At 36.4% G+C, this 11,782-nt stretch overlaps 1 protein-coding gene across 2 annotated transcripts; it reads left to right on the forward strand.

Annotated features, from left to right (window-relative positions):
• Positions 1 to 1,147: 1,147 nt before the first annotated feature.
• Positions 1,148 to 7,741, forward strand: LOC122038164 (probable 1-acylglycerol-3-phosphate O-acyltransferase). 2 transcript variants are annotated; one of them, XM_042597795.1, is made up of 10 exons: positions 1,148 to 1,177; positions 1,338 to 1,614; positions 2,034 to 2,270; positions 3,409 to 3,455; positions 4,582 to 4,700; positions 4,777 to 4,937; positions 6,156 to 6,265; positions 6,359 to 6,458; positions 7,188 to 7,311; positions 7,385 to 7,741. In XM_042597795.1, the coding sequence occupies exons 2-10, from the start codon at positions 1,433 to 1,435 to the stop codon at positions 7,511 to 7,513; spliced, it is 1,209 nt and encodes a 402-aa protein (XP_042453729.1). In that variant the 5' UTR covers positions 1,148 to 1,177; positions 1,338 to 1,432; the 3' UTR covers positions 7,514 to 7,741. The 2 variants fall into 2 exon arrangements, with proteins under 2 accessions (XP_042453729.1, XP_042453728.1); XM_042597794.1 differs by lacking the exon at positions 1,148 to 1,177 and having other exon boundaries at positions 1,225 to 1,614.
• Positions 7,742 to 11,782: the final 4,041 nt, after the last annotated feature.

Below are 11,782 nucleotides of genomic sequence, written 5' to 3' on the forward strand. Positions count from 1 at the left end.
CCGAGCCAAGGAAGGGATCCCCGGTGATGACCCTCCGATGCTCAAGTCAGTTTTCGGCGAAGCAAGAAGCAAAGAACTGTAGTGCAACAGTAAAGATCGCGAGAAAAGCATACCTCCGACAATGCCTAGACCCCCTTTATATAAGGCTCCTGTAGCGTGTGTGCACACTTCGTAAAGCGGACACGTAATCCCAAGTTTTCTCTGAAGAAACATGTCAGTAAAGTGTCCCTGACATAGTACCTTAATGGGTTGAGCATATCTCTAAAGTGACAGTGGAAGCTTCCGCCGTACGATCCTCTGTCTGACCATACCGCCCGTCGACGACACTAACTCCCAAAAGGATGTCGAAGGATATCCTGCTGTGTCTATTGCCTAGCCGAACGGAATGACCGCTCGGCTGAAAGTCCCCTGTCCATGTGTCATCCATTGCTGGTCCGAGAGGGATGACCGCTCGGTCGAAAGTCCACTTGTCGTGATGAACAGTAGAGCCGCTCGGCTAATCGGCCTTGATCCATGTCGTTCGTCGTCGCGCCAAGCGGAAGAGCTGCTCGACTTGGCTTCTACGCGTCCCTTAAGCGTCAATTTGATTACTTTATGTCAGAGATGGTGGATCGGTGTTTAATCCCCCGGTCGGGTTATGTCTCACCCGATCGACTAAGACTCTTCCTCCGTCGACCGTCTTGATTTTGACCTTCGTTGACTTCTACCGTGATAGCAGAGCGGGATCTCTCTTTATTATCACTGCATCAATAATTTTAGAGCGTGATGAATCGTGAACTGATGATTTCAAATCGTAAACTATAATCAGTTTTTACGGTTAAAATTAAGAACGGACCTCTTACTAATTGTCGAATAAACAAATTCAAACCGTCAAATAATCAATTCCAAATAATGGCCTGACCTAATGCATCGTCGATTCATTTCGGCCTTTTGAACAAACTTAAAGTCGGCCCGGGAACGACCAGGATTACCTTAAAGCCGGGCTGTTGCAACGCGTTTTGTTCACACTTCGCGGAGGAGAGGGGTAGCAAACGTTTCTCGACGACCTTCTAGAACTTTTGACCTTCTAGAACTTTTGACCGAGCTACATAAATAAAATCCGCACCCGCGTTCCACCCACTCGACCATTATTACTCTGATCTCAGCTCATACGCTATGCTTGGGACCCTTTTGCCAGGTAACAAAACGAACGTATACGTACGCGTTTATACCGCTCCTACGATTGGCTACATTACCCGGCCCCCGATGCCGCCGCCGCCTCCTCGCCCAATTCGTAGGGATCGAAACGAGTAAACAATTAATATATCACCACAAATTCTTCTTGGTTCTTTTTTTAGATCCATCGTCGATCGAGCAAGCAGCCTTCCTTCGGCTTCAAAGTTGAAATTTCAGCGGCGGGCGAAGGGAAAGAAGGAATTAAGGGCTCCGTCGGATGAGCAGAAGTTCTGTGACAGCAGCGAGAATGGCGGAGGAGATCAGCAGGACTGCTGCTACGGAGTCTTCTTCGTCAACGGCGGCGTCAAAGAGGTGGACGTGGGCGTCGAAGCTCCGGTGGATCCCGACCTCCACCGATCTCATCGTCGCGGCCGAGAAGCGCCTCCTGTCCTTCGTCAAGTGAGTTCTCTAATCGCATCCCTTTATTATTATTTTTTTTTGGAGGTGGGTGGATGAAATCGTTCTCCCTTGCGCTGCCTATTTTCTCTGCTGGTTAATCCCCTTCTATCCGTCGGTGGAGGAAACAAAAATTAATATCAATCATTTCCCCTTATTTTATTTATGTCGAAATCGTGCGGAAATTGATGACTGAAATAGTCACAATGTAAGAGTACTAGCTTGCTGAATATTCTAGTGTTTCATTGTAGGTTCAAACAACACTAGCGAACTCTATTTCATTAAGAGTATTGGATTTGAACAGAAGATCTAGAATTATCTGCTTGGTCTTGTTTTATCAGAGAAACCACAACCTTATGTCATATCGCGTGTAGATTGAGTAAAAGTTTATTGTTTCCTTCTAAACTCTCTGCTCTTTTCAGGACAAGTTATGTTCAAGAGCAGGTCAATATTGGCCCTGGACCACCAGACTCGAAAGTTAGGTGGTTCAGATCTTCCAGTGATCAGCCACGGTTTATTAATACAATAACATTTGATAGCAAGGAGGATTCTCCCACTCTTGTTATGGTGCATGGCTATGCTGCTTCTCAGGGATTCTTTTTAAGAAACTTTGATGCACTTGCTACTCGTTTTCGAGTGATTGCCATCGATCAACTTGGGTAATTAATTTTGACCAGATTGTCTTTATGTTTCTTTTATTTCCTGTTTCTACCATGGAGTTCTTTTTCTTTTTCTTTTTCTTTTTCTTTTTCTTTCTTTGTTGTCTGCTCCTTCATGGAACTGAATATAGTGGCGTGATCTTGTAGATGTTTAAGTGTTGCAAAAAATATGTCTAAGATTTGCAATATATCTATAATTATATGATACCACATTAGCATTGTAGAATCTATTTCTTACCTTTGGAGACCTCAATAATTCAAATAGACAAGAGCTTATAGTTTGTAACTAGTTTCTGCCTTTCTTGCTTCAAGTCAAGAACTCACCCTTTGATCTCCATATCACTGATAATTCTAAGCCTATCCACCACGATTTCAATCCTCTCTGACAATTTTGCTCTTGGAATATTTTATGGCTTGTGGATTTATCTTTGTCCACATTGACTACTTTTGCCATGTTATGCCCTATAACTCAGCATATGATGGCCGTTCTTTTCCTCTAGAACTAGGTTAAAGTGAGAGATATGATCAAATGAGTTTTGCTATACTTTGATACTTCCTTTTCCTCTTGAACTTAAATTAAAAAGAAAAGCAGATTAAGTACTTATCTTTAATACCATGGTTCATGGCCTTTTGAAAATCTGATTGAATTTCCCAGTTACTTTTTGTGGAGCTGGTGTCTGTTTTACTTCAAATGGTATTATCTTGTCTCTGATAGTTTGTTACTTGAACAAAAGCAGTATCTAAGATGCTGTTGTGTAGAAACAGAACCTGAATCATTAGTCATACTCAATGAACTAATTTCCATGTTAGTCACATTCATGTTTAAAGTATTTCCTAGAAATGAATCTCAAAAGACATGCTTTTTAAGGATCCTCTATGATAAATGTTCTTGTTGATCACTATAATGGTGTTGGGATTTTGAAGTTTGTTACAGATGCAGTGTGTCCCTGCATTTTGCCCATTATCAGTGTCCCCTAAGAAATTTGCTAATCTTCGATCTCTTTCCATGGCATTTTTTCTTTTTTCTTGCATTATACTTTTGTTCTCTAGATATTTATAATGCTTGGTAATTGTTTGTTGTTTATGTTTGTGTTTTTTTTTTACTCATGTTAACATCTTTACATGTCTTTCTTTGCAGTTGGGGTGCTTCAAGTCGACCAGACTTTAATTGTAAAAGCACAGAAGGTTAGTGAGTGCCCCTCCCTATCAAAAACTTTTTCTGTTATGTTATCAATGCGTTTCTGATTCTCTTTGTTTTAGAATAAGAAAATTGTCGTTTGGTTCTTTTCAGACACATGAATCATTGGTAGGTTATCTAATGCTAACTTATATGTCAGGATTGTCAATCTAAATAGCTTAGTTTAATATTGTTCCAAAAGAAACTTGACACGTTTGATTGTAGCACTTTAATTGCTTGATAATTTCTCCTTCTTGTCCTTCACCTCAAAATTTAAATGAAAATGGATAACCTAGGCATTTGTGTCAAGATTTTGAACCATCAGCTAAAGGAATTTGCTTTCTACAAGCATGGGTAATTCATGGTTTCCCCCAAACTGCCAGACATTTTGGTGAACTTGATATTCAAAGATTGAAGAAAGGTGTCCTTCTAGTTGGTTTTTGTTGCACATGGAAAGACCAAAGTTGCATAATCATCACACAGTTCAAGTAAACCAGTGACATGTTTATACAATTGAGTCCAAATAGTTGGGCATAATAACCTTTTTTTATTGTTGATGTTGTACGTGCTTGTGAAATTCCTTGTTTAGTGCTAAGGACCTGCAATATGAGACCTCATTGCCCTGGTGTGTCTCTAAAATTGCAGGCAAACATTGCAACCTTGTATCCAAGTCTATCCAATTCTATTGGAATTCAATCCCATCACTCTAGATTTTCATCATTTATAATTTCTTTTGTTATTTGTTATGATGCCCTACTCTCCTAATATAATTATATAGGTAACATATGGCCTGCAATTTCCTCTTGAAAAGGGGGAAAGCTATCTGCAAATTCACATTGGATATTGAAAATCATGTGATTCATTTCAGGTTTTGCTTGTGAACTTTAATAATGGGAACGTGGGTTTTTTTCCTCATGCAAGTGCAATTCACATCATGATTATTATTGTTGTACTTATGATTTTTGAGATCCAAGGCTTCTTTGTCTCTTTGTAGAATGCTTTGTTGGTTTAAACTTTTATGCTGTTCTACAATAACCATTGCAACATTCTAAAGGAAAGACCATTCTATATATTGTAACAAATAATATTTTATATATGCTTAAATAAGCCATTGCCACTTCTTAATTTTTTCAGAGACTGAGGCGTGGTTCATTGATTCTTTTGAGGAATGGCGTAAAGCCAAAAATCTTGACAAGTTTATTTTGCTTGGACATTCTTTTGGAGGCTATGTTGCAGCAAAGTATGCGCTGAAGGTAATGGTTTACAGATGAACTATGTCCAGTGTACCTTTTCCCGAATTTATCACTGAGGCACATCTTGCTTTTGCAGCATCCTGAACATGTTCAGCATCTGATTTTGGTTGGCCCTGCTGGTTTTTCATCAGAGTCCGAACATATGTCAAAGGAGTTGGCCAAATTTAGAGCTACTTGGAAAGGGGCGTTTATAAATCATCTTTGGGAGTCCAATGTGACTCCTCAAAAGTTCATCAGGCAGAGCTTCTTTCTTGCAAAATTTTATATTCTTCTGCAAATTCTGTGTGTTTCTTTCAGTAATATTCTCTTGCATGCATGCTCCTTGCTATTTCGGCCTTCCCTTCTTTTTTTATACCATTGGTTGAATATTATTTATTTGTCCTAGGCTTTCCTCTATAATGGGTTGATACATGCAGGAATATCATAAGTGGACTTGCACATATGTGTTTAAAGTCCACATAGTGAGAGAACTATTCCAGGACAATTATGCTCAATTTTTCCTTCTCCAGTCACACAAATAAAAAATGCACAATATAATATGAATCTCTATGACATTAGAGACCCAAAAAAATCATGATAATACATTGATAATTTTGGGGAAAAAATTAAAAGAATGCCCCATATTTTTGTTTTTGTCAAAGGGCATCCCATGTTGAAAAAAATATCAAAAAGACACCACAACCTGTGGTTTTCTTCCCAAATTACTATTCTTAACCACCGGTCCAACATTTTTGTAGCATCCAACATTGTTATACCTGTTTTGGCCAAATCTTCTCCAATGCTACAATTTGGCTAAAACTACTCCTAGATTTGAACTGGTCAAGTAAGAAATAAGCATAATTTTGGAAGAACTAGGGGGGTGGGGCATCTTTTTGATATATTTTTTAACATGGAGTGCCCTTTTGACGATATTAAAAATAAGAAATGATATTTTGAATTTTTTTTTTCCCATAATTATGTGTTTGATGGCTACTGTTGATCAAGTCGTTTATTTGTTCACTTGGTCATTAGAACATCGTATGATTTTCATTTGTTAACATGCAATCATGTAGAAAAGACACCTTTATATATTCTTGTAATGTTTCCATATTAGTGTCAACCAAGCTAATATGCCACCTGACATGTCGCTACACTTTTTTGCATACACTTGGATTGCTATTTTAATATGATGTATTACTACTAGGGATTGTTTTTCCTTGATTTTTTTTTTTTGTCATTATCTCTAGAAGTGGGGTTTAATTTTTGTCCCAAGTAAATCTCTCTTATCTCTCTTATTGTCCTTCATTCGCCACTTGGGTTTTCTAAAGTAGCAACATTGCATGTGGTCCATCTAGATTTTGTCACTTGTATCTATCATTATAGATTTTTGATAATCATTGAGTAATTTAAAATTGCATTTTACAGTAATTAATCAAACTATTGCTCAGATATCAACAATGTTGTCTTTATCTACAGAGGATTAGGTCCTTGGGGCCCCAATCTTGTTCAAAGATATACAAGTGCTAGATTTGGCTCATATTCAACTGGTGAGGTATTAACTGAGGAGGAATCCAAATTGTTGACAGGTATCTAGACAGTTATTCAATCAAAAAGGTTTGACAAATTGATTGTTTACTTAGATTAATTTTGGTTGAAATGATTTTCGTTTGCTTTTGAAGATTATACATACCACACTTTAGCTGCCAAGGCAAGTGGAGAATTGTGCTTAAAGCACATTTTTTCATTCGGAGCATTTGCTAGGAAGCCTCTTTTAGATTGGTTAGTATTGGATTATCTTTTTTTTTCTTTACCCTATTTTGGTAAATTCTTAAGTTGCCATATGATGATTGATCCTGTGTCAAGTTCCATTTAATTTGGAGACATAAATTCTCCTATTGTTTCACTGTGCGAACCTCCTAAGTAAGGTTTCAAAATTAATCCATTTGTATGCTAATTACAGTTCAAATTATATTTGCATCCTATTGTTGATGGGCAAAATTTGTCTCCTTTTCCGTTTTTGGCGGTTATTTCCCATTTTAGTTAATCTCTGGTGTTTGCTCTTCCATCTGAAGCATCAACAAGGTTTCTGTTAGCGATCTGTGATTTTATTATGCCAAATTTAAGTGTTGTTTTACATCAGCTTCTATGATAATATAATTGTAGTGATTTACAAAACTTGTCATGCTGTTCTAAAAAATATCCACCATAAAGAAGAGTATGAAACATTTGCTTAGTACACCCATTTACATTAACTCTTTCGTAATGGATTAGAACCATGTGGATTTTTTTTTTGTTACAGAATGGGAACTAGGTTCTTGTGGCCTTAGTTCAGTCGTCCTTCTATTGGATAGATATGTTATTTTACCTATTAGCGCACTCACCCATAACCATTTTTTCATATATAGATGCAGTTTTGTAAATAGGTGACACAGGATTAATTTTCCTTTAAGTGCATGAAATAAAAGTTAGATCCTTGCAAGGTTTGAGGAATGTTGATTGTTGATACAGTGCCTCGGATTGGAAAGTTCCCACCACCTTCATTTATGGTTTTCAAGATTGGATGAACTATCAAGGTGCACAACAAGCTCGAGAAGGCATGAAAATGCCTTGTGAAATCATAAGGGTTCCTGAGGTATTTCTCTCATTCTTCCACACACTTTCTTGTTGCAATTTTATTTTTAAAAATGATGGTTAATGGAATGCAGGCAGGGCATTTTGCATTCATCGATAATCCTTCTGGATTTCATTCAGCGGTCTTCTATGCTTGTCGGAAAATTCTTTCCCCGAGTCATGGCAATGCTATACCTTTTCCTCATGGTTTGTCATCAGCATAGTTTGATGCACTTCTTGCAGGGTGCAAAAATTGCACAAGAGGATTGGCTATAAAGGAGAGAATGGTGAAACGTATTCTTGATGGCATCTGTATTCTGTACTGTGTTAAAGTTGTGATATACCCCTTCTGCTACTGTATCTATTGGTGGTCTTTTATAATAAACGAACGGTGAATGTAGCAAACCAATTGGATCATTTATTTCTAGTCGAATAAGTTACTTTGTTGCTAATTCCCTCTTCCCCAACATTGCCTCGCCATTAATTCATTTAAAAAAAAACCCGCTAAGACAGGACGTGTGTGCGTGTGTATGTAACACATTATTTCTCTTTGTTTCTAATTTTTTTCTTATATCAATCCCTGTAAGGAAAACACGTTCTTGAAAAGGTAATGTTAGGTTCTACTAGTTAATGTGTACATACTTTAGCTAATCGTCAGTAAAAAATCTGAGTGAAGGAGCTTGCAGTTATGACTAGAATTCTATCAACTTTCCACACTAATACTAAGGTCTTTCGCCAACAAAAAGGGAAATACGATAACCATGTTACCTATTTCTCATCTTTTGAAAAGGGACACATGCTCATGGGTGTAGTTGAGTTAGTACTCAGGTAGGATTTATCACCAAAGAGACATGATTCGATTCTTGATGTATGTAAATATTATTTTAGATTATCTTGTGCCTCTTATCTAGGGAGGTTGCTCGATTAATGCTAAATAAACTCTTATGATTTTTCATGTTACAGAGTCCATAGGGCGGATTGCTAAGATGATGTCTTCACATTTTGCATATACTTCTACTGTCAAAAGGCTTTATGGGTGTTTTAAATTTATCAGATAAACAAATTCACAAAAAAGTTGTTTACCTTCAAAATAAATCAGGCGAAGCTCAAATATTAGATTTTTTTAAATAGATTCTAGAGTGGATGATTTTCAGTGTGGTAATGTTTAATTTCTCTTTAAATTTAAAACATTTATTCTATCCTCAAAATGATTTCTATCTATTAAAATTATGATAATTTAGACCCAAAATTTTATAGGACTATTAAATGTGTTGAAAATCCGAATGTTGCAATAATTAGTATCATAACATCATTTTAGGCGGTGGCACTGATGTTTATGCTCTAACAGTTTCCAGATTTGGAACTTGGAAGAGGAGACTCTGAGCACGGAGTCTAGAGAATTCGATCGCAATCCACCGGAAAGCTATTTATTATATTAAAGCTGTTTATTTGGAATTCTCAAAAGTAGGCTCACAAAGCATATTACCACAGCATATGCCACCCTGAGGCAAACCCATCACTATCAGTACTGCTCATTTCTGCACCACCCTTTACAGAGCACGCAGAAATGAGAGAGATGATTCAGATAACATAACACAGCTAAGCTTCCTTCAACTATGCACCTATCTACTCTTCATTCACTCTCTTAATCTCAGTAGAAAATACGCATTAGCTGCACAGCTAGCTAGCTAGCAAAGTTAAGCAAGAGAATAATCTGAAAGGAAATCAAATGGGCATCAGGAGATTGCAAAGAAACCAAAAAAGGAGCGATCAATGGTGTTGGTTGAAGAATATGTATTATATCCGTGATATAATCTTTCAGGTGTTTGGCATATGCCATATATTTCTTCATTGCTACTTTCTTTCAATCATTCAGTATAGCTTGCCTTATAAAAGGGCCGTGCAGGTGAGGAGCAAAGCAAGGTAGAGGACTGATCCAGAAGGGAATATATATGTATAATTTAGGGTTAACTGAGTGAGCCAGTCTTAGGGCTTCCTCTCCCTTGGCAGGCTACGAGAGATCCAAGTCAGATGCATGAAGCATGCATGGTTTAATGATTATTCTGATATCAAGTGGCCTGCCAAAGGAGAGTTGCCCTGTGACTGCCTGCAGCTTATTATATAATTACATCAAAAGCTATGGATCCAACCAAATGCAATTATATATATATATATATATATATATAGAATGTCAGGTAATTGTGCATTCTTGTGATAAATTGTATCTATATCCATATATATACTAATACCTAGAATTATTATATCCTTCACTTAGGGAAGGTGTAGTTCTGGGGTGGTTGTCTCAAGTCTGGTGATCTTCCTTAATCTCTTGAAGGCTTGCTACCTTATGTTGTTTGTTTTTTCATGTTTTTTATTTCTTAAATTTTTTTTGGTCTTCTGATTTCTTGAAAAGAAAGTATTTCCACATGCACTTATTGTATAATAGTGCTACTACTAATAATAATAAAGAGGTTAAGTTCTGACATGCAGTTGATCTGAAAGATTACAATCAAATTTCTGTGATAAGATTCTGTTGACCAAAAGGTTGACATCTATAATGAATGAATGTCAAATTTCTTTGATATATCTTTCAGAAATGATATTGAGAGCAAGAGTTGAATCCGCTTAAGTCTATGCGGGTTGGCATAGTTAGTATTTGTATGAGTATTACTGTAATAAGTTTTGAGATCAATTTCCGAACATGTCTTTGTAAAGAACTGTTATGCTAGGACAAATATCTTTTATGGTTTATCCTTTTCCAGAGTATATGGAATCGTCTTGAGAGGCCGTTAAGGTAATGACTTTATCTTTTACTCCCAGAGCTAAATCCATTAAAGGAATTCGAGAATAATTTAATATTGTAGTGTGAATGATTGACCATTTAGTTAATGTATTGGTCACTATGTAAAATGTACTAGTTATATGCAAATATATAGATATACAAAATTACAACTATCAATGTTTTTTTCTCTCGGAAGATATGTGTTGAATATGATAGCTCTTCTACTAAATCCGTGTGTGTTGCATTGTTCAAGTGCTAAATATATGAATAGATTGGAAAGTAGATTATTGGAAATAAATACAAGTTTGAGATTTTTTTTTTTTAATGATGTGTAAAGATTGCAAAGTAGATTATTGGAAATGAATGCTAAGTTTCAGAAGATATATTCTTTACATTTTTAGCTTCCCTTTTAAGCATTCCCTTTGCATCTTTAGCTTTGCCACTTAGAACTCTTTTGAGCATTGTATGTGTGTCAGTCTCCTATTAAGGAGGCATTTGTAGGATCAAAGAGGGAAGACTGGGGGTGGAAGTTGAATAAACTTTCTTAACCCTTAAACAAATGTTAATTCACAACAAGAACAAATATAGACAATAATAGGAATACACAATAGAAAAAAATATATATAAATCAAAATAGTACAAACGAAAAAAAGAAAGAAAGAAAGATACAGACACAAACTCAAGGATTTAAGTGGTTCAACATCCCCAAAGTTCCCACTATAAAATATTGCTATAAGAGAGTAAAAAAAAAAAAGACAACTCGGTGCACGAAACTCTTGTCATGTAGGGTTCCAGAAAAAGATCCATTGTACACAGTCTTACCCTACTTTTGCAAGAGGTTGTTTCCAGAATTCGAATCCGTGATCTTTTGGTCACATGACAATAATTTTACCATTATGCCAAGGCTCCCCTTCATTATTATAAGAGAGTACTTGAAAAAAAAATACAAAAGAGGAAAGAGGGCTTGAAGAACTCAATTTGATAGAATATCAATGTTGTAAATCAATGTATATTTCGAAACCACATGTACTATATTTATAATTAACCTTCATCCTTATGTGCTAGTCATTATTCCAAATGTTAGTAGTCGCCCATAATTTATCTTCTCTGTATTGATTTTGGGACGGATTAACAAAAACGCTAGGGACAAACGTATTCATCTTTTACCACAATAATCTTCATAATAATCTTCACCAAGCCTGTAAAACTCCTTTAGAACTTTCTCTTTTATTTTGGATGAGTCAACTTCTCCTCGACATTAGTTGAGGTCTTTGACATGCAATTGCTTTATTGGTCACTTCAGCCAATTGCTTAACTGCCATCAATCAACTGCACTTCAGTGGAGCTTCTCAAGATTTGTTATTGTAGCATGTAACCATTCAATTATAATCTTTCAATTGCTCCATCAATTATCTGATCAAAAAATTAATCATTCTACCATAACAAATAATTAACTTTTTAGGCCACTCAAGATACCATCAATCCACTAGCTAGCACAACAATTGACCAATCAACTGAGACGTGGGCTAGAAAGCAACTTTTGTTCCCTTTCCTTTTACTATGAGTCGATTGAATATCAATCCATGGAAGAACATATTTCAGTCGATTGGAATATAACTAAATCATTTCTAGCATTAATTACCCCAAGTAACACATGCACTCATATTTCAGTCGATTGGAACATAAAATGAAAATGATATCGCTCAACGCT

The sequence above is a fragment of the Zingiber officinale genome, chromosome 1A, assembly GCF_018446385.1.
Source record: "Zingiber officinale cultivar Zhangliang chromosome 1A, Zo_v1.1, whole genome shotgun sequence".
In the NCBI taxonomy this organism is placed as follows: Eukaryota; Viridiplantae; Streptophyta; class Magnoliopsida; order Zingiberales; family Zingiberaceae; genus Zingiber; species Zingiber officinale.

Bases quoted from the DNA above. Each gene is read 5' to 3' on its own strand.
- LOC122038164 (XM_042597795.1), top strand. From the start codon at position 1,433: ATGAGCAGAAGTTCTGTGACAGCAGCGAGAATGGCGGAGGAGATCAGC. The intron at 3,456-4,581 runs GTTAGTGAGTGC...TAATTTTTTCAG, and splicing joins TAATTGTAAAAGCACAGAAG to AGACTGAGGCGTGGTTCATT. The intron at 4,938-6,155 runs GCAGAGCTTCTT...CTTTATCTACAG, and splicing joins ACTCCTCAAAAGTTCATCAG to AGGATTAGGTCCTTGGGGCC.